Source organism: Ranitomeya variabilis, chromosome 5 (assembly GCF_051348905.1).
Source record: "Ranitomeya variabilis isolate aRanVar5 chromosome 5, aRanVar5.hap1, whole genome shotgun sequence".
Lineage (NCBI taxonomy): Eukaryota > Metazoa > Chordata > Amphibia > Anura > Dendrobatidae > Ranitomeya > Ranitomeya variabilis.
Genome location: NC_135236.1, coordinates 660514316 through 660536120, shown reverse-complemented (window position 1 = coordinate 660536120; position 21805 = coordinate 660514316). Strand labels below are relative to the sequence as shown.

The 21805-nt window shown below is 42.7% G+C and overlaps 1 protein-coding gene across 5 annotated transcripts in view; it reads right to left on the bottom strand.

Moving 5' to 3' along the window:
- The window catches only part of NTF3 (neurotrophin 3), a 274247-nt gene extending 253006 nt beyond the window's left edge, over positions 1 to 21241 (bottom strand). Inside the window, exons 1-2 of one of the 5 annotated variants that reach the window (XR_013215909.1) lie at positions 20343 to 21241; positions 19341 to 19410 (exon numbers count right to left, since the gene is read on the bottom strand). Coding sequence is in view for 1 of the 5 variants with exons in the window: in XM_077266526.1 (XP_077122641.1) it covers positions 19375 to 19395 (21 nt within the window). In the remaining 4 variants the exon portion in view is untranslated. Of the gene's footprint in view, positions 1 to 19340; positions 19411 to 20342 lie in introns of those variants that run through there. The other 4 variants (XM_077266526.1, XM_077266528.1, XM_077266527.1 and 1 more) reach the window with 4 other exon arrangements.
- Between the last annotated feature and the right edge of the window lie 564 nt (positions 21242 to 21805).

Below are 21805 nucleotides of genomic sequence, written 5' to 3'. Positions count from 1 at the left end.
GGCGCTCGCTGTGAGGAGATGAGCGGGAGCAGGGAGCGCCGCTGGAACAAGGAAGAAGAGAGGTGAGTATTTATTGTGGGCTTTTTTTATGGGTGTGCTGCCTTACATACAGGATCTGCCTATGGTGGGTGCTGCCATATATATAAGATCTGCCTATGGGGGGTGCTGCCTTATATATAAGATCTGCCTATGGGGGGTGCTGCCATATATATAAGATCTGCCTATGGGGGGTGCTGCCTTATATATAAGATCTGCCTATGGGGGGTGCTGCCTTATATATAGAATCTGCCTATGGGGGTGCTGCCTTACATACAGGATCTGCCTATGGGGGGTGCTGCCTTATGTATAGGATCTGCCTTTGGGGGGTGCTGCCTTACATACAGGATCTGCCTTTGGGGGTGCTGCCTTACATACAGGATCTGCCTATGGGGGGTGCTGCCTTATATATAAGATCTGCCTATGGTGGGTGCTGCCATATATATAAGATCTGCCTATGGGGGGTGCTGCCTTATATATAAGATCTGCCTATGGGGGGGTGCTGCCTTATATATAGAATCTGCCTATGGGGGTGCTGCCTTACATACAGGATCTGCCTATGGGGGGTGCTGCCTTATGTATAGGATCTGCCTTTGGGGGGTGCTGCCTTACATACAGGATCTGCCTTTGGGGGTGCTGCCTTACATACAGGATCTGCCTATGGGGGGTGCTGCCTTATATACAGGATCTGCCTATGGAGGGTGCTGCCTTATATACAGGATCTGCATATGGGTGGTGTGCTGCCTTGCATGCGGGATCTGCCTATGGGGGGCTGCCTTATATACAGGATCTGCCTATGGGGGTGCTGCCTTATATACAGGATCTGCCTATGGGGGGTGCTGCCTTATATAAAGGATCTGCCTATGGGGGGTGCTGCCTTACATACAGGATCTGCCTATGGGGGGGTGCTGCCTTATGTATAGGATCTGCCTTTGGGGGTGCTGCCTTACATACAGGATCTGCCTGTGGGAGGTGCTGCCTTACATACAGGATCTGCCTTTGGAGGGTAGTGCTGCCTTACATACAGGATCTGCCTCTGGGGGGTGCTGCCTTACATACAGGATCTGCCTATGGGGTGTGCTGCCTTATATACAGGATCTGCCCATGGGGGGGTGCTGCCTTATATACAGGATCTGCCTATGGGGGGTGTTCTGCCTTACATACAGGATCTGCCTATGGGGGGTGTGCTGCCTTACATACAGGATCTGCCTATGGTGTGCTGCCTTATATACAGGATCTGCCTGTGGGGGGGTGCTGCCTTATATACAGGATCTGCCTATGGGGGTGCTGCCTTATATGCAGGATCTGCCTATGGGGGGGTGTTGCCTTACATACAGGATCTGCCTATGGGGGGTGCTGCCTTATGAATAGGATCTGCCTTTGGGGGTGCTGCCTTACATACAGGATCTGCTTATGGGGGTGCTGCCTTACATACAGGATCTGCCTTTGGTGGGGGAGTGCTGCCTTAAATACAGGATCTGCCTTTGGGGGGTGCTGCCTTACATACAGGATCTGCCTATAGGGGGTGCTGCCTTATAAATAGGATCTGCCTATGGGGGGGTGCTGCCTTACATACAGGATCTTCCTATGGGAGGTGCTGCCTTACATACAGGATCTGCCTATGGGGGGTGCAGCCTTATATACAGGATCTGCCTATGGGATGGGGTGCTGCCTTATACTACAGTATCTGCCTATCCTATGGCGGGTGCTGTCTTATACTACAGGGTCTGCCTATGGGGGTGCTGCCTTGTATTATATTGAGGACTATCTAGCACATTATACTATATGGAGGTTATCTATGGTGCCATCATACAGTGTGGCGATTACAGTGAAGGGGCCATTATACAGTGTTGGAGCCATCAAACAGTTTGGAGGCTACTAAGGGGTCAGTATACTGTGTGGGTGGTACTATACAGTGAGAGGGCATTATACTGTGTATAGGGTAGCTGCACAGGGGGGGAGACTCTGGACATTATTAAATGTAAAGTGGGCACTTATTGTTATAGGGGAACTCAGGTTACTGTGACTATCAAAGGGGCACACAGGGCAATATTACTTTCTAGGGGGCAAAATATGGGCACTGTTTTCTAGGATACTTGCACGTACTAAATATATTTAGAGGGGTGCTTTAGAATTTAGAGGGTACAGAGAACCACACAGCAGGTGCAGTAATAGGGACACATACGAAAGCAGCGGCTCAGTATTGGGGTATCAGGTGCAGTAATAGGGACACATACAGCAGCAGCAGCTCAGTATTGGGGTATCAGGTGCAGTAATAGGGACACATACGGCAGCAGTGGCTCAGTATTGGGGTATCAGGTGTAGTAATAGGGACACATACGGCAGCAGCGGCTCAGTATTGGGGTATCAGGTGCAGTAATAGGGACACATACGGCAGCAGCGGCTCAGTATTGGGGTATCAGGGGCAGTAATAGGGACACATACGGCAGCAGCGGCTCAGTATTGGGGTATCAGGTGCAGTAATAGGGACACATACAGCAGCAGCAGCTCAGTATTGGGGTATCAGGTGCAGTAATAGGGACACATATGGCAGCAGCGGCTCAGTATTGGGGTATCAGGGGCAGTAATAGGGACACATACAGCAGCAGTGGCTCAGTATTGGGGTATCAGGTGTAGTAATAGGGACACATACGGCAGCAGCGGCTCAGTATTGGGGTATCAGGGGCAGTAATAGGGACACATACGGCAGCAGCGGCTCAGTATTGGGGTATCAGGTGCAGTAATAGGGACACATACTGCAGCAGTGGCTCAGTATTGGGGTATCAGGTGCAGTAATAGGGACACATACAGCAGCAGCAGCTCAGTATTGGGGTATCAGGTGCAGTAATAGGGACACATATGGCAGCAGCGGCTCAGTATTGGGGTATCAGGGGCAGTAATAGGGACACATACAGCAGCAGTGGCTCAGTATTGGGGTATCAGGTGTAGTAATAGGGACACATACGGCAGCAGCGGCTCAGTATTGGGGTATCAGGGGCAGAAATAGGGATCATACGGCAGCAGGGGCTCAGTATTGGGGTATGAGGTGTAGTAATAGGGACACATACGGCAGCAGTGGCTCAGTATTGGGGTATCAGGGGCAGTAATAGGGACACATACAACAGCAGAGGCTCAGTATTGGGGTATCAGGGGCAGTAATAGGGACACATACAGCAGCAGAGGCTCAGTATTGGGGTATCAGGGGCAGTAATAGGGACACATACGGCAGAAGCGGCTCAGTATTGGGGTATCAGGGGCAGTAATAGGGACACATACAGCAGCAGCAGCTCAGTATTGGGGTATCAGGGGCAGTAATAGGGACACATACAACAGCAGAGGCTCAGTATTGGGGTATCAGGGGCAGTAATAGGGACACATACGGCAGAAGCGGCTCAGTATTGGGGTATCAGGGGCAGTAATAAGGACACATACGGCAGCAGCGGCTCAGTATTGGGGTATCAGGGGCAGTAATAGGGACACATACAGCAGCAGAGGCTCAGTATTGGGGTATCAGGGGCAGTAATAGGGACACATACAGCAGCAGAGGCTCAGTATTGGGGTATCAAGTGCAGTAATAGGGACACATACGGCAGCAGCAGCTCAGTATTGGGGTATCAGGGGCAGTAATAGGGACACATACGGCAGCAGTGGCTCAGTATTGGGGTATCAGGTGCAGTAATAGGGACACATACGGCAGCAGCAGCTCAGTATTGGGGTATCAGGGGCAGTAATAGGGACACATACGGCAGCAGCGGCTCAGTATTGGGGCATCAGGTGCAGTAATAGGGACACATACGGCAGCAGCGGCTCAGTATTGGGGTATCAGGTGCAGTAATAGGGACACATATGGCAGCAGAGGCTCAGTATTGGGGTATCAGGGGCAGTAATAGGGACACATACGGCAACACAATAATAATACTCCATAATACTCTATGGATGACAATATAGTCAATTTTTTCACCCCCCAAGGAAATAATGTGGTCATATGGAGCAGATATATATTTATCAAAGGACTGCAAAGCCCTAAGCCACGCCTAGTGGCTGTAGTCTGCCATTCTCACTGGTCCTGCAACTGCCCTTAGGCTAAATGCAGAGTACAGTATATCTGAAACAAACAGCAAAGCACGAGATTAGCCCTTAGAAGGACTGTTAGTATGATGGTTGAGCATCAGCACCAGTATTAGCACAAGAGGACTCTCATTAGTTAAACTGTCCAGGATAACTGCTCACTCCCTCCAATCAGAACGGTCCCTGAGCTGTGCAATGGCGTCAGTGAGCTGAGCAAAGCGGCACCAGTCCTTTTATAATCTCTGATGAGGTAATGAGGCCAGACTATCACATTTTGGCAAATTTTTTATATCATGATCTATAGTAAAAAAAAAGAAATCTTGCAATGTTCACACTGGCCACTGGGGATTTTTTAGATTCATACTTTTAGCCCTTTCAGGAAGCATTTTCAGCAGGCTCATTATCATCAGATACAGAGTCAAGGTAACAATGACTGATAACTCCTCTATACACAGCTGATAACACAGGATCCACCATTGACAATATGCGATGTTACAGCTGACCCTGCTCCGCACCCCTTCAGAATAAGTTTTACAACAACAGGAAATTAGAGTCTAAAAGCCCCAGTGGCCATTGTGAAAATTGCAAGATTCCATTTTTCTTTTTTTTTTTTTTAAGATTGTGATATGGAAAAAAGTTGCCAAAAATATTTTAAAAGTATGTTTAACAGAAAAAAATTATTTAAAAGACAGGTAATATTCTAAACACACATTCCATTTAAGGGGATGAATATTCCTCCATAGACAATTATGGGGATCATAACTTTGGAAAGAAAACATGGTGACCATGAAACAATTGGATTATAACAACCTAAAGTCCTCGCCTAAAGCATTGATTATTTAGAATTTATAAAATAGATGAGAAAGACATTCAGGGTTACAATCCAATGGAATCCAAGACAATACATTTCTGGTTCTGAAAATTTTCCTACATTTTTTCTAAAGATCTGGTGACATAAGGAAATCCTATGATGTCACAGTCAGAATGTCATGGATAATTCCTTTGCCTAAGCGGATTCTTGGGTTGCATTTGAGCAGACCTTTTGCAGTTCTTTCCCTCTAAATCCTGCTTAGCTCAGATCTCTAAGTGTAAAAAGATTTGTCTTGTTCCATTATAGACTTGTGTATGGTGTTGAGTAACACTCAGGGACACACATTTCAAGAAATTTAGGTTAGATCATGGATATAGATTAGATAGATAGATACATACCGTATATACTCGAGTATAAGCCGACCCGAGTATAAGCCGACCCCCCCTAATTTTGCCACAAAAAACTGGGAAAACTTAATGACTCGAGTATAAGCCTAGGGTGAAAAATGCAGCAGCTACCGGTAACTTTCAAAAGTAAAAATAGATACCAATAAAAGTAAAATTAATTGAGACATCAGTAGTTTAAGTGGTTTTGAATATCCATATTGAATCAGGAGCCCCATGTAATGCTCCATAAAGTTTGATGGGCCTCATTAGATGCTCCATATTAAAATATGCCCCATATAATCCTGCATAAAGGGTAATAAGGGCCCCATAAGATGCTCCATAGAGATATTTGCCCTATATAGTGCTGCACAAGTGTTATGGCCCCATACAGATGCTCCGCACAGCCACTTGCCCCATATAGTGCTGCACAAGTGTTATGGCCCCATACAGATGCTCCGCACAGCCACTTGCCCCTTATAGTGCTGCACAAGTGTTATGGCCCCATAAGACACTCCGCACAGCCACTTGCCCCTTATAGTGCTGCACAAGTGTTATGGCCCCATACAGATGCTCTGCACAGCTACTTGCCCCATATAGTGCTGCACAAGTGTTATGGCCCCATAAAACGCTCTGCACAGACACTTGCCCCTTATAGTGCTCCACAAGTGTTATGGCCCCATAAGATGCTCCGCACAGCCACTTGCCCCATTTGCTTTTGCTGCCATAAAAAAAAATCACATACTCACCTCTCCGTCGCTCAGGACCCCGGCACTTTTACCTGCTCCTCGTGCGGCTCCGTCTTCGGCACTGACGTTCAGCAGAGGGCGCGCACTGACTACGTCACCGCGCCCTCTGACCTCAGCGTCACTGCCAGAGGACGATGAAGACAGAGCCGCACTGGAACGAGGAGGGGTAAATATCGCGCTGCGCTCCCCCTCCCCGTATACTTACCTGCTCCTGGCGCTGTGTCCCTGCTTCTTCCCCGGCGCTGCATCTTCTTCCTGTATTGAGCGGTCACCGTTACCGCTCATACATTAATGAATATGCGGCTCCACCTCTATGGGAGGTGGAGCCGCATATTCATTTCTGTAATGAGCAGGACCATGTGACCGCTCAGTACAGGAAGAAGCTGCAGCGCTGGAAGAAGCAGGGACGCCCAGGGACCGCGCCGGGAGCGGTTAAGTATAATTACACAGCCCCCGCCCCCCCTCACCTGCCGATCCCCGGGTATGACTCGAGTATAAGCCGAGAGGGGGACTTTCAGCCCCCAAAAATGGGCTGAAAATCTCGGCTTATACTCCAGTATATACGGTACATAGATAATAGAAAGATAATAGATATATATATATAGATTATAGATAGACAGATAGAAAGATAGATGATAGATAATAGATAGATATATAACAGATAGATAGATGATAGATGAATAATAAATAGATAATAGATAGATTGATGATAGATAAATAGATATTGTAGATAAAAGATAGATATATAATAGATAGATAGCTAGATGATAGATAATAGATAGACAGATAATAGATAGATAATAGATAATAGATAGAAAGATAATAGATAGATAGATCATAGATAGATAGATAGATAGATAGATAATGTGGTAAATGACTATTCTAGCTGCAAACGCCTGGTTTGTAATACAATATCTTCACAGGTGTATAGAGGCCCATTTCCAACAACCATCACTCCAGTGTTCTTATGGTACTTTGTGTTTACTAACTGTGTAAGAAGGCTAATGGATGGTTAGAATACCCTTGAAAACCCTTGTGCAAGTATGTTAGCACAGCTGAAAACAGTTTGGCTGATTAGACAACCTATAAACCTGACCTTCCTTTGAGCTAGTGGAGAATCTGGAGCATTACATTTGTTGGTTCCATTAAACTCTCAAAATGGCCAGAAAAAAAGAACTTTCATGTGAAACGCTACAGTTTATTCTTGTTCTTAGAAATTAAGGTTATTCCATACTAGAAATTGCCAAGAATCTGAAGATTTCCTACAACGGTGTGTACTACTCCCTCCAGAGGAGAGCACAAATAGGCTCTAACCAGAGTAGAAAGAGAAGTGGGAGGCCCCGCTGCACAACTGAGCAACAAGACAAGTACATTAGACTCTGTAGTGTGAGAAATCGACGCCTCACAGGTCCTCAACTGGCAGCTTCATTAAATAGTACACGCAAAACGCCAGTGTCAAAGTCTACAGTGAAGAGGCGACTCCGGGACGCTGGACTTCAGGGCAGAGTGGCAAAGAAAAAGCCATATCTGAGACTGGCTAATAAACGGAAAAAGATTAATATGGACAAAAGAACACAGAAATTGGACAGAGGAAGGTTGGAAAAAAGTGTTATGGACAGACGAATCCAAGTTTGAGGTGTTTGGATCACACAGAAGAACATTTGTGAGACGCAGAACAACTGAAAAGATGCTGCAAGAGTGCCTGACACTATCAGTCAAGCATGGTGGAGGTAATGTGATGGTCTGGGGTTGCTTTGGTGCTGGTAAAGTGGGAGATTTGCACAAGGTAAAAGGGATTTTGAATAAGGAAGACTATCACTCCATTTTGCAACGCCATGCCATACCCTGTGGACAGCGCTTGATTGGAGCCAATTTCATCCTACAACAGGACAATGACCCAAAGCACACCTCCAAATTATGCAAGAACTAGTTAGGGAAGAAGCCGGCAGCTGGTATCTATCTGTAATGGAGCGGCCAGCGCAGTCACCAGATCTCAGCCCCATTGAGCTGTTGTGGGAGCAGCTTGACCGTATGGTGCAAAAAGTGCCCATCAAGCCAACCCAACTTGTGGAGGGGCTTCGGGAAGCATGGGGGGAAATGTCTCCAGATTACCTCAGCAAATTAACTGCTAGAATGCCAAAGGTCTGCAATGCTGGAATTGCTGCAAAGGGAACAGAGATTGAAGGAGAAAATTATTATTTCAAATAAAAATCTTTTTTTCGAACTTTGTCAATGTCTGGACTAGATGTTCAATTCATTTGGCAACTCATTGGATTAATAGAAGTATGAGTTTTCATGGAAAACACAAAATTGTCTGGTGACCCTAAGCTTTGGAACAGTAGTGTAGATAGATAATAGCTAGATAGAGAATAGATGTGCATTCCATATAACCTCACTAGCTCTTGCGAATAACATTTGTGTCAACCTTTAACTTTCCCCATATTTCATAATCACCCCAATATTTCAAAATACAAACTGTGTTTCGAACCTTCAAGATAAACATATATAAACTGTGGGTGACAGTTGGCAGACGGAGGGCATACTTCGGAGACAGCCATAACATATATTCTCACATGATAGCTTCAGTAGTCTTGTGCCACTCATCTCGGAATATGTCAAGTCATAATCTAAAGGAGGAAGCCTGAGCATTCGAAGAATAGTCTTTTGCTATAAAAGGAATGTGAATTATTTTACGTTTTAAACAGTCCATCATTTACAAAAGTACCACAAGACCAGTAAAATCTGTGCTATTGATAATGACCGGAAGCTAAGCATGTGCGGAAATACAGGTCTATCCATTACTTGTGTCACTGATTTTCCATCAACTAGAAGGGATAGCTTGGTCCCTTCGTTCCTTTACGCAATAACCCACTAATCTTCTCAGCTCATATATGGGTCATACTCATTATGCTGACCGTCAATGACCAACCCTGACCATTAATGCCAATAAGATTACAACTGACAAGTATGTAGATGACCATAAAAATTCCAGGTTATACGACCTGGAGATGACTCGCAGACAAATGTGCCCTCCAGCTCTGCTGCCAGGGGTCACCCATGGCCACTGAGCTCACTAATTTGCTTAACCAGCTGTCCGGGTACAAGTGCTACCAAATGCAAGGTTCCAATGGGTTCCTTTCCCCAAGCAAACATATTAGTAAGGACGTTATGAAATATATGGTATCATCACTTGGATTGTGTTACCTCTGACAGCGACACCATCAGTTTAAGTTATATTTAGGCAAAGAATTGTCTACCTGATTACAAGGCACTAAGAGGGATAGTTTCTGGGCCGTTTTTTATATATATAAAAAAATAATAAAAGTCCATTAGTGTACTGTGTTACGAAATGGACTGTTGATTATTTTTAGGTTACTATCCATTTCTGTGGTGAGGTCACGTCGACATTACTAAGGCTGTGTTTGTGTTAAAGAGCTTGAAATGGGTTGCATACAGTCCTAAGAGACTTCAGAGTGTTACAAACATCTTTTTAGGGAATTTAGCGTCATTGCAGTATTTCGATTCGAAGCTAATTAATTTGCTGTAAATCACATTTTGGGGCAAAAAAGTTATCTAACTGGCAAATCAAATAGAAAAAAAGATAAGCAGGGATTAAAGTAGGAGATCTCTATCTAGCTTATATTGAAAACATTTGTCTCTGGAGCCCAAAAGCTTGGTCTACTCACTGGTGCCATACTAGTCTAGTTTTTCACCTAGCTTTGAATATGGGATCACAAAAGATTACTTTTGAGATACAGTTAATTTTATTGGCTTCCAGTGGTAGTTATGAGAGTTTCAGTAGCTTCCGTTTTACTTTAGAAATTGAAGAAACTTGTGAGTTTGATAATGTAGACCAACTAGTGGGAAACATGGTATAGTGTAGGTGGAGAAAGAATAGATGTATAGCTTAGGTGTTGAAAATGAAGTGTAACATTTATAATCTGAGAAAAGCATGAGGTAGCAGCTAAGACGCTGAATTCAGAGATGTGTTAGTTATTAGGCTGTATGGTAGTTTACTTACAATGAAGGTTTTATCATTAGGAGATTATCATTGCCCTGACCACAGCGCACGCAAGCACTGGTCCAACCATAATGCCAGAGAAATTCAGATTTTTCTTAATATGTAAATGAGCTGTTAAGATTTATGGGCAGGATATAGATCTCCTTGAGAATCTGCCTCCAGAGCTTATTTTAAATGAAAGGGGGCCTTACCAGTGTGAGACATGTAATGGATGACAGTCCGCTCTTCTGATCCACATGTCTCACAGTGGTAACGCCCCTTTTCATGTAAAATAAACTCTGGAGGCAAATTCTCAGGAAGGTCTATGCCCCTCCCATAGATCTTAACGGCTCTCTTACATATTAAGAAAAATGTGGATTTCTCTGGAATAAGACATCAGATCACAGATATCAAGGTATCCTTTTATTCAACTTCCTATGACCTATATGTCCCACGTAGAGGGCTTAGGATGGATGATCCTACTGACAGATATACTTTAAAGGTCGACCTCTGATTCCGACAGATCTCATGGATGGACTGATGAGTCATGTAGTAAGGCACTGGTAAAGTGAACAGGAACTGATGTAAAACATAGACCACTACCTGCTATAAGGTAGCAATGGACCTCCCTTTGTCATTGACATCTTAGATAAAGTAACAAACGGGGTAGCACGGTGGCTCAGTGGATAGCACTGCAGCCTTGCAGCGCTGGAGTTCTGGGTTCAAATCCCACCAAGGACAACATCTGCATCAACATTGATCTCCATCAACATTGTATGCTCTCTCCATGTTTGCGTAGGTTTCCTCCGAGTTCTCCAGTTTCCTTCCACATTCCAAAGACATACTGATAGGGAATCAAGATTATCGTGAGTCCCATATTAATATTAACAAACCCTCAAGTACTTAGTAATATTACTACACCAAAATTTAGGCTGACAAAACACTCAATCCTACCCTTCAAACTCAACAAAATAACCAAAAGTGCCTCCACAGCTCCTCGGTACTCTATGGCAATATCTCTTTTTCAAATAAATGGTGGAAACCTCCTTGTAGGGTAATGTAAACCAAGTAGAGTCTGTTGCCATGTGCTCGAAAAAGCACAAACCACAACAATCTGTCAAGTCCATTATTAAATTTCTAAGAAAAGGGATAAGGTTGAATGGCTAAAACTGACCATACCAATAGAAAGCTGCCCTTTGAATCAAGACACAACCAAGAGCCTTCCCCCCATCGACCCATACACAAAAACTTGGTGAACATGCATGTATCGGGAGAAGGGAGTATGCTGCCATAGACTAAAATTCCTTTCGCACACATGATTGGGGATTGAAATTCAACAAATGTCACTTTTTGTCCTGATATGATCCGTCGGTGGACAGGCAGGACTCGTACCCATACACTTTAAAGGATTGGCTGGTTAGGCCAACAAGTTAAGAGTTTTATAACAAATAAAAGTGATTTTTTTAAAATGTCTCAAACTAAAAAAAAACAGAACCTTACTTTCTGATGCTTACCCTGTCCCCCACTAGTCTCAACTTCATGGTCCCATCTTAACGCACAAGAAAATGGTATGTCGAGATTGAACCAGGAGACAAGGTGAGTGTCAGACCAAGAACTGCGAGGGATTGGTGATCCTTGAATTTTTTCTAGACCGATCTAAACCTTTTAATAATATTTTTAGTCTGCCGAAGAACCCCTTATTTAATATGTATGGCCACCAGCTCAAACATCCTTCTTCAGTCACACAGACTCCATGAAGCGATTTTAGAAGATACATCTGTTATTATCAGAAGTATAATAGCTTGGCTACGTCTTTACACATCGCTGCAAAATTTCCCATCTGTAGAAATGCTTTATAACGTGCGATATTGTGATGTATGTTACGAGATGCCAAAACCTCACAATAGCTCCTTAAAGACACTTGAAGATATTTGCCTGTTCTAGGTCAGGTCATTATCTTCCCAGTCGACTCCTGCGTCTTTTGAAGAGTATAATATTAAGCATGGCTGGTTGAAGAAGTCTGGATCGGGCTGGTAAGAGGTTACCGCAGACAAACAAACACTTGAGGTTTACGGTTGGATTTCACTGTGGTTGATTTCAATTGTACTCAAGTGAATCGTGAATTGTAAACTATAATAAAGAGTTGTCTAAACTTTTCTAACTTGACTTAAACATGCGAGAAAAGGTTTTTATGTGTTCCCTAGACTACAGAGGTATAACATTTCAGAAGTAAGGATATCAGCTGCATTCACTCTGAAAAATAATGGATGGTTGGTAGAGATGATTCAAGTAGATTTGTAGGACCTAGTCTAGCGGCCACATTGATAATCTTAAGCCGCTTGACGGGAACCCTGTATACCACGTGTGATGGCAATCTTGACTGTTCATTTGACTAGCTAGTCTGGCGTGACTTCTCCTTTCTAGCGTGACACAAATGTGATGTCACACCGGCTAATCAAAAAACGAGCCGTAGATGCCAAGAGGTAGAGGTGGTTCTCAGGGTTTCCGTCCAGTGGCTACGGATTACTGAGTAGTCTGTGGACCATTTCTTGTGGATCAATTCAAACCATCTCTAATGGATGGTTTCATCTAATATGATTAACTCAAGGAATTGTCATGTGAAATTAGTCTAGCTTGACAACCCCTTTTTTACATAAGTGGATCCTAAGCAAGAGGACTGATCAAGGTGGATTAGACGCCTCACCTTACCCTGTAATCAGCTGGCCAGCTACTGTATCTGGCGAAGTGGCCATATTTTACCCATGAGCTCCTACCAAAAAGAACATATAGGACTAGAAATTAGCAACTTGATTCACTCCTCCTGGTTTGGCATCTAGTGGCAGCCAGTGTTCACTTCTGCTCCTGCCATCCTGGGCACCTATGGTGCTTATCAGGCTCCATGTAACATCAGGACATTGCAAGACCCTCCAGAAGTTGAGTCATGGATGAAGAAGTAAAGACTGACTGCTGTGAAGGGCCAGACAGAACACCAGACCAGGGCATATATTCGGATTGCCCATCTTTACATAGCTACCAGAGCAAGAGTTGACTCTTGACTATCCAGAGTACAGGTCTATCTCCTATGATGTCTTTGGGCTTTACTTGATAGGGGCATATAAACAAGAGTTATTTGGTTGGACATCCCCCTTTGACCCACACTTTCATCACCATATACATGCAGACTCACATGCAGATGTCTGCTCTACATATGTGCAAGAGCATTATAACTAGTAGATCAAAACTGTTGGGCCATGGGCAAAGGAGGGGTACCCAAACTCTATCATTAAAGTGACCCTGCATTTTATTATACATCCTCGGAGTTACCACTCCCTAAAGAAGATACTTAACGATGAAGGCTTACATTATGACTAAGAAGGATATAAAGGATATATAAAAAAGACAATGGTATAAAAAGTCTGTGTCAATGGCTATTGTAAATGGAAGGGTATATGGTTGAACAAGTCATGTTACTATGGCAACAAGCCTTCATCATCAACACAAGTGCCGTAAGAATTTTTTTAACTAGGCTATCTCCATTCACGCGCGTTCCTGAGAAGTGCACTTAATAAAAGTTTTGGGCACCGCTTAAGAACAAGATTCTTTCTTTTGGACTCACTCCAAATAATTACAGCATAAATGTGGGCACAGTTTTACTTCCATCTCTTCGAGGCATTTATTTGTAGACAATGGAGTCTTCAATACCCTTTTTGGTTTATTCGGATTCCTAAGTGCACTTCTGTTAATTTAACTTTGTGCATCTAAAATGGATCCTTAAATTGCATCACAAAACGAGGTTTATAAGAAAATCATTAAAAAATGACTACTCTGAACTAAAAGGGAATGGCCTATTGTTTAAACAAAATCTGTATCCAGATTTCCCTATACAAACTACATACATTACTAAATAGATATCATCTATCTGGTGAGACTGATGTACTTACTTTTAAAATCAGTGTATAATAGCTGTATAATTCTTTTTCAAAATGTAAACTCAGCCTAGTCCAAACCAGCCTCAATGTCCATCCTCCATGCTGCTGCCGAATCTCCACCTATCTAGCCTGATAGCTCCTCAATGACCCTCCTCCCTGCTAAATCTCCACCAACCTAATCTGACAGCTTCTAAATGCCCCTTCCCTGCTGCTGAATCTCCACCCATCTAGCCTGACAAATCCTCAATGTCCCTCCTCCCTGCTGACTCTCCACCCACTTAGCCTAACAGCTCTTCAGTGACCCTCCTCCCTGCTGCTGAATCTCCACTCACCTAGCCTGATAGCTCCTCAATGACCATCCTCCCTGATGAATCTCCATCCACGTAGCCCGACAGCTTCTCAATATCCCTCCTCCATGCTGTATCTCCACACATCTAACAAAAAAGCTTCCTGGCGCACCTCCTCCCTTCTGCTGAATCTCCATCCACCTAGCCTGACAGCTCCTGAAGTGTCCGTCCTCCCTGTTGAATCTCCACCAATCTTTCCTGAGTTCTTCTCAATGTCACTCCTTCCTGCTGAACTCCTCAATGTCCCTACTCACTGCTGCTGCTAAATCTTCACCCACCTAGTGTGACAGCTCCTCAGTCCCTCTCTGCCCTGCTGCTACTGAATCTCTTCTTGCTTAGCCTGACAGCTCCTCAATGTCCCTTCTCCCTGCAACTGCTAAATCTCCACCCAGCTAGTCTGACAGATCAATATATCTCCTCCCTGCTGCGGCTGAATCTTCACCCACGTCTGACAGCTTCTTAATATCACTCCTCCGTGCTGGTTCTGAATCTCAACCTTCCCTAACCTGACAGCTCCTCAGTGTCCCTCCTCTATACTGGTGTTTCTCCATCCACCACACCTGACAGCTCCTCAGTGTCCCTCCTCCCTGCTGCTGTGGAGACACTACTAAGTACAATCTGCAACTGTCACTCCAGCTGGATCGACAGAGAGTGAATTCATTGGCATTCTTGAATTGAATTTTTTACTCTTTATCCAAGCTAATAAAAATGCTTATTTTAATTTCAGGAGTATAAAGCTTGTATGACACAGATTCACAACAGCCTCATCGGGACTCAGAGATCTAGATCTATTTAATATTGTAAGAGGTTGGTATAGTAAAACCAAGTAACATTTATTAGAATTTTTGTTGTTGTTTTTTTTATTTTGCATATTTAGAAAGATATCTCCACATGGGCAAAAGGGCCTAATAAAAGGTTGACACCATTTCTTGGTCTATAAAGATTACTTTTCATCAGTCTCCTTATCATCACAGACAGGGTTACAAAGATGGGAAACCCATAAGAAAAAGACCCTAGGGGCAAGTGATTGCCTTCTATGTCATCTACAAATGGGGTTGTCTTCTTCTGGACCTTTTATATTAAAGTCTCAGAGGCTGGGCCTATCAATTGATCCTCCGGGACTTCAATGGAGGATTCAACTCAAGTTGTGCGGAGCAAAACTGTAATGACTCATGGTCTAGGGTGGCACTATTCTAATGTAATGCTTCAGTTCCCCTGCAGAGAAATTAAACACTTGCTGTAGAGTTTCCTCAAAGATCACACCTGATTGCCGAATGTCCAGTAGGTCGATACCCTGGGATCTTCTCATCTTTAATAGTTTTTTAACAGGATTTTCCCAAGTGGACCCTCAAAAATAACATTTATTATCCATTTTTAGATTCTAAATTTACAATCACATTATATTAGTCAAAACAAAACGCTCTCAAGTGTCTCACTGCTTAAAAGGACACAAAAATGTCAGATAAAATGTTATAAATTCATGGGCCTTTTTCCATTGTCCATTTCCAGAACTCATAGAGTTCATAAATCATCCATCACCGAGAACCATATAATATCTGCAGTGACTTAAAAAAAAAAAGATTAAGTGAGTTGTTCAATAAAAACAAGTTATCATCTATTCGCGGGAAAGGTGATGACTTACTCATCGGTGGGGGGACCTACAAATGGGAGCAACACTGCACTTGGGATCTTTACTCCCAATAGGAAACTTTTATCCCGTTATGAAATTAATGATGCCCGCCTGCCTTGTTACTCATCCTCAATGGGGTTATCCGGAGAAAACATGGTGTAGCTCTCGGCAGCCCCGTAGACAAAGGAATGGTGGTCAAGCATGAGCATTGACGCTCAATTCTAAGGGCTCGCTCACACTACTGTTGAGCATCCGACTATTCTATCATGCGAGAAAGTGCAAATGACCCTCGGTTCAAACTCTGCTGCGAGAGTGAGCCAAGTGTCATTTTATTATGATCCGAGTCTCTCGCAAGCTAGAATCGGATCACAGGTGCAGAGAAGAAATTCATTTCTCTTTCTTCTCCACTCTCTGAGTTGGTTGTATATCGGACTGCTCTCCAGTTGTATATCGGACTGCTCTCCTATAGACTTGTAAGGGTGAGCGCCGTCCGATATGCGATGCCAGTCACAGCATGTAGTGATTTTTTTCTCATGCCGACATAGCATGAGAAAAAAAATGCTAGTTGGCACCGCTCTATAGTATAAAATTGGAGTTGAGTCAGTGAAACTGATGATACATTGGATAGCACTTGTCTGAGGTATACACTAGCTGCTCGGCAGTATGAGTGAACCCTAATGGGGATAAAAGAGCCTCATTCTGCCAATCAGTGCCGGTTTCAGCAGTCCCATTGGTTGGGCCCCATCGACCAACAAGTTATCACCTTTCCTATGGATAGACAACCCTGATCATCGCCGGTCTCAGAAGTCCCAGTGGTTTAACCCCCATTGACCAACAAGTTACCACCTATCCTATGGATGGACAACCCCGATTGTTGCCAGTCTCAGTAGTTCCAGTGGTTGGACCCCACTCACCAACAAGTCATCACCTCTAATGTGGATGGACAACCCCAACTGTTGCAGGTCCCAGCAGTCCCAGTAGTTGGACCCCCACTCACCAACAAGTTATCACCTCTCCTATGGATGGACAACACCAATTGTTGCAGGTCCCAGCAATCCCAGTAGTTGGACCCCATCGACCAACAAGTTATCACCTATCCTATAGCTGGACAACCCTGATCATTACCGGTCTCAGCAGTCTCAGTGGTTGGACCCCCACTCACCAACAAGTTATCACCTATCCTATGGATAGACAACCCCGATCATTGCAGGTCTCAGTGGTCCCAGTGGTTGAATCCAACTGACCTACATGTTATCACCCATCCTGTGGATGGCCAACACTGATTGTTGCAGGTCCCAGCTATCTCAGTGGTTGGACCCCTATTGACCAACAAGTTATCACTCATCCTATGGATGAACAACCCCGATCGTTGCCAGTCTCAGTAGTCCCAATGGTTGGACAACCAGCGACCAACAAGTTATCACCTATCCTATGGATGGGAAACCCTGATTGATGCCGGTCTCAGCAGTCCCAGTGGTTGAACCCTAACCAATCAACATGTTATCACCTATCCTATAGATGGACAACCCCTTTAAGTTTCCAACTTTTTACAAAAACACCAGAAGCATCAACACTGCTAGCACCTAATTGTTTTGCTTTTGACGGAAACGCAACGCCAATAAAATGATTTCTCATCCTGGTGGGCTTTCCCTATTTCTAGATATGCTGCAATGAAATACCAAAAATTACACAAAAAAAATCTAAGTTGAGGGCCAATCTGGTACCCAATGCATACAGCTACCAAAAGATTTCCCCATTTTTGGGCCCTACATGTTGCTCTTGGCAGCAAGCTGTCAACTTGCTGTAGGGGCAACAGGTGCAACACATGTGCAGCTTGAAGGGTGGGGTGAAATTATCCCTCAAATTAAACTCTTATTAAAATTCTTAGCACTCAATGTAAAAGTTGTTATACGGGCTTTACCTTTTCTTCATGTCCTAAAAAAAACACTCTAAAAATATAAAATATCTTAAAGAACACAAATTCCTCCTCCCCCCAAACAAAATAAAAAATGAAAATTTTGACAGCATACAAAAAGTTGAATTCCTGTTCCACCTATCCATAGATAAACCAACACGTGACAAGATTTGCTCACAGCAAACTAGCAATGGCTCTTCAGAAATATCCGCTGCAATCCTATTAGTTGAGATTGAGATAAGATTCCCCAAACCATTGCCTTAAAATAATTACTGGTGAGAAGAAAAAAAAAGCGATGGATTCGAGGAGTATCTGGACTTCCGACTTCAGGATTTCAAAACCATCCATAAACGCTACACTTTAATGATTTTTTTCCAGCAAGCAAAGTAATTAGCTGAGATCATTCATCGTTATAACACCCCTAGCTTTCCTTTAGCGTTTAGTCATAATCATCCGTTATGCCCATGCATGTAGGGATGACGTTGCCATCAGTCAAGTTGATCGTCGTCCATGCCAAAAATGTTCAATTTTTCTTTTCAAAAAAACCGACCTTTCAGTATCGCAATTTAGAGTCTTACGTCTACGCTAAGCACCGATGACATTTGTTACACAACCACTGTATAGTAAACCCTAATGCTTGAGTCTTGAGTAAGACACAAAAAAAAGAACACACCAACAAAAATACCCAACTCAATAAATCGCGACCTAAAAGTGACGTTTTTTGACTTTTATCACAAACGCACCTGAACACATAGAAATTTTTTTATCTCAATATATTATTTTAAGATTTTTTTTTTCCCCCTTCCGCACTTAACTAAAATAAATACGGTAATAAAACAGCTTGACGTGTCCTAAGAAACAGGACGTTATTTTTGGAGACCGCACTCTATTAAGTAACTTTTTTTTAAGCATGTGGAAATGGTATGTTCAGAATTAGTATACCCCCAGAGATTTCTAGAATAGTAAATAACCCTCTCACCAAACTCTACAAGAACACTTTACAGTATCCAGCACATGTAGGATGGAGCACTGCACAAAAAAGAAAATAATAATAATAATAATCATAATTTAAAAAAAAACAGCGCAAACAATGGTGGCAAATGTTTAACTGAGTAGGAAAGCAGTGGGAGAAAAAAAGATTTTGACTGTTTTTGCAAGGTCTAAAATTTGCCTCTGGGGTGAATGAGGTCGGTTACAGCTAGTTCTACATTCCTTCTGCGAACGAAGATTTTTTTTCTCTATTCTAATAATTTATATTTTTTTTTTTACTATTTTTTTATCCTATTTTTTTATTTTGTATATAAATCTTATAAACTAAGTAGGAATTTCTTCTTAAAACAAAAGCAAAATACGAAAATAAATGTGCAATTTTTCATTTGAAACAAAATGGAAATTTTTTTTAGAAATTCTTAGATTTTACCCCACCCCCCCTTCTCACCCCCATAACCTTTTTCCTATTCTCAGCTGCCTACCTTGCTTTTGCAGATCACAGGTAATTTTTCTTACCGTGGCGGCTGGATTGACCATGGCATCCGTGTTAATCTATTAAGAAACATCGACATGAAGCTGTAGTTTGCTGGAAGTGTATTCATTCAGAGTAACAAAAAAAAAAAGTTGCTTTTTTTTTTTTTTGCAAGCCTTGTACAAAAGATTTTTCTGAGTTGCTCTATGGGTGAGGAGCCTTAAACTCTGAGTCTTGTGAACATAATCTGCTCGATTATACCAAACCAGCCCAGCCAGATGGCTCGGTGCTCTGAAGAGTAACCCTTTCCCTGCCAAGTGTCTAAGCAACACTGTGCAGAATCACAGGAGCTGCTACTTGACTTTGACCACCGAAAAATTGCTTGATTTCTGATTTGAGGTTCAAATTGATCTTTCTATTTAACTAGGAATTGTTTTAAGGAATTAAGAATTTGTAAAAATTTGCTATTTTATCCTTTCCTTTATTGGGGGTGGGGTGGGACATTCAGTTTTTCTCTGGGTAAGAAAAATTGAAAATGTTTAATTTTTCTTTTTAACTTTGTGCATTGTGATATTATTTTCAATTTCTGGTGGAAATAGTATGCACCGAAAAAAAAATAAATATATATATATATATATATATATAATATAATATATAATGAGAAAATGAAACCTGTTATTCTGAAAGGATAGAAAATACCAACATTGTCGATTGTCAAAAAAAGTTCCAAAAATATTATCTTTACAAAAACATACTTTCCGTCAATCTGCAACGCTAATCCCTGCGATGATGGCCAAATCCCTCTTGTATGGTCATTGTCATTTTAGTTACATTATTACCTCTCCAGATCTATGTACAGATTAGCTGCCATCATTGAGAAGACACGACTCTAAATCTTACCATATTCCTTAAAAGTAAATGTGCGTACGTGTCAAAATATATGTTAGACTATCAGTCGAACAGTTAAGATGACATGTATATTCTTGCAATCGTTAAGTGGACCTTCAAATACCTTTTAGAGACTGAAAGCATTGGGTTACATTGAAATTAGGTGTAGTTGCTTCTATTCCACTTTCCCAAAACTCCTTTTGTTCCTGAGTATATCCATCTCCAGTTTCCCCCTTTTGCATCTTCAAATATCTTTTGGCATTTTGACCCTACCTGTGCCCTCTTTTCAGGAAATCCTACACCCTCTTCTGGGTCTAGGATTCTCAGTAGGGTAAATTTCACTTTCAATCCGAAGAGTTTTTCCAATCAGATGAAATAGACAAAACAGCTTGAAAAAAATCTGCTCTATACAAATTGCCTTGGTCTGAACATCCCCTGCTGTTGTAATGGTCACAGATGAAAGCTCGTCGCAATCAGACGCGAACGAGGTATCAGCCAAACACTCCTGGGCGTAAAATCGTTTCGAAAACTTCTTCTCGGTAGCTCGTAGTAAAGTCAATGGTCTGAGCATTTTTCTGAGTCCTCAAAAGTTGAAAGAAAAAATTGCGAAGCGTGCAAAGGTTTCCCAGCACTCTTAAATTGACTCTCCAACATGAGTCCCAACAACAACCGATCAGGGAGTTTCGAGTCAAACGATCTGCAGTGAAAGAGTTGGCTGGCAAATCTCACAATATGTTTTCCCAAAGGAATTCACCACCCCCTGGATAGATGAGTGACAGATTAAGCCATCCAATGCAGTTTTCAGAGACAGAAAAGGCTTCCGAGAAGTGGTGTCGAACAAAGAGTCAACCAGTCGTTGGTGGCCACCAGAAGGGTTAACATTGAAATGTAGATAAGGAAGATCTGGGAGGCTCTTTCATCCCACCAAGTCTTATGAAAATCTGACTACGATAAGCAGAGCTAAAGGCTCACAGTTATTACAAGAGTTCCCGAGAGACAGAGAGAGACGTAGACCAAGGCTGACTTTTCTATTGCATAAGGATTTGTTAAGGGTGGTGGGAGGGTGGGATGGGGGGGTCATAAGCATAAATGTGTTCGAGGGTATGAGTGTGTACTGTACACATTTGCATGAAAACAACACGCCTTGTAACTCGATATCTGACAGCTAAAACTTGCCAAAAATGTGTACGCAGAAGAAAAGTCTCGAAAGAAAAAAAAGAATAGAACATAGTGGAGAAGGGACGGAAATGTGAAACATGTCAGCACCAAACATGTTCTTAGTTCTTCAGACATTGTTTATCTTTGATCATGGTGAAAGTGTATTGAATCTTGATCATACCGACCCTTTGAAACGGATTATGGATTTTATTCGTTTAAAGTGATTTTTATTTTGGTATTTGACAACGGTAAACAGCAGTGCTTGTCCTACACATTGCAAATGTTCTTCAACCAGAGCGTTGATCTCTACGTACTTGAGTAGAAGAGTGATAGACCGGACGGCTAAGACGTGTTATAATCCAGATCCGATTGTGTTAGGCCCTTCCTGGGGAATTAACTGTGTTATATTTTTAGATATCTTTACCCTGA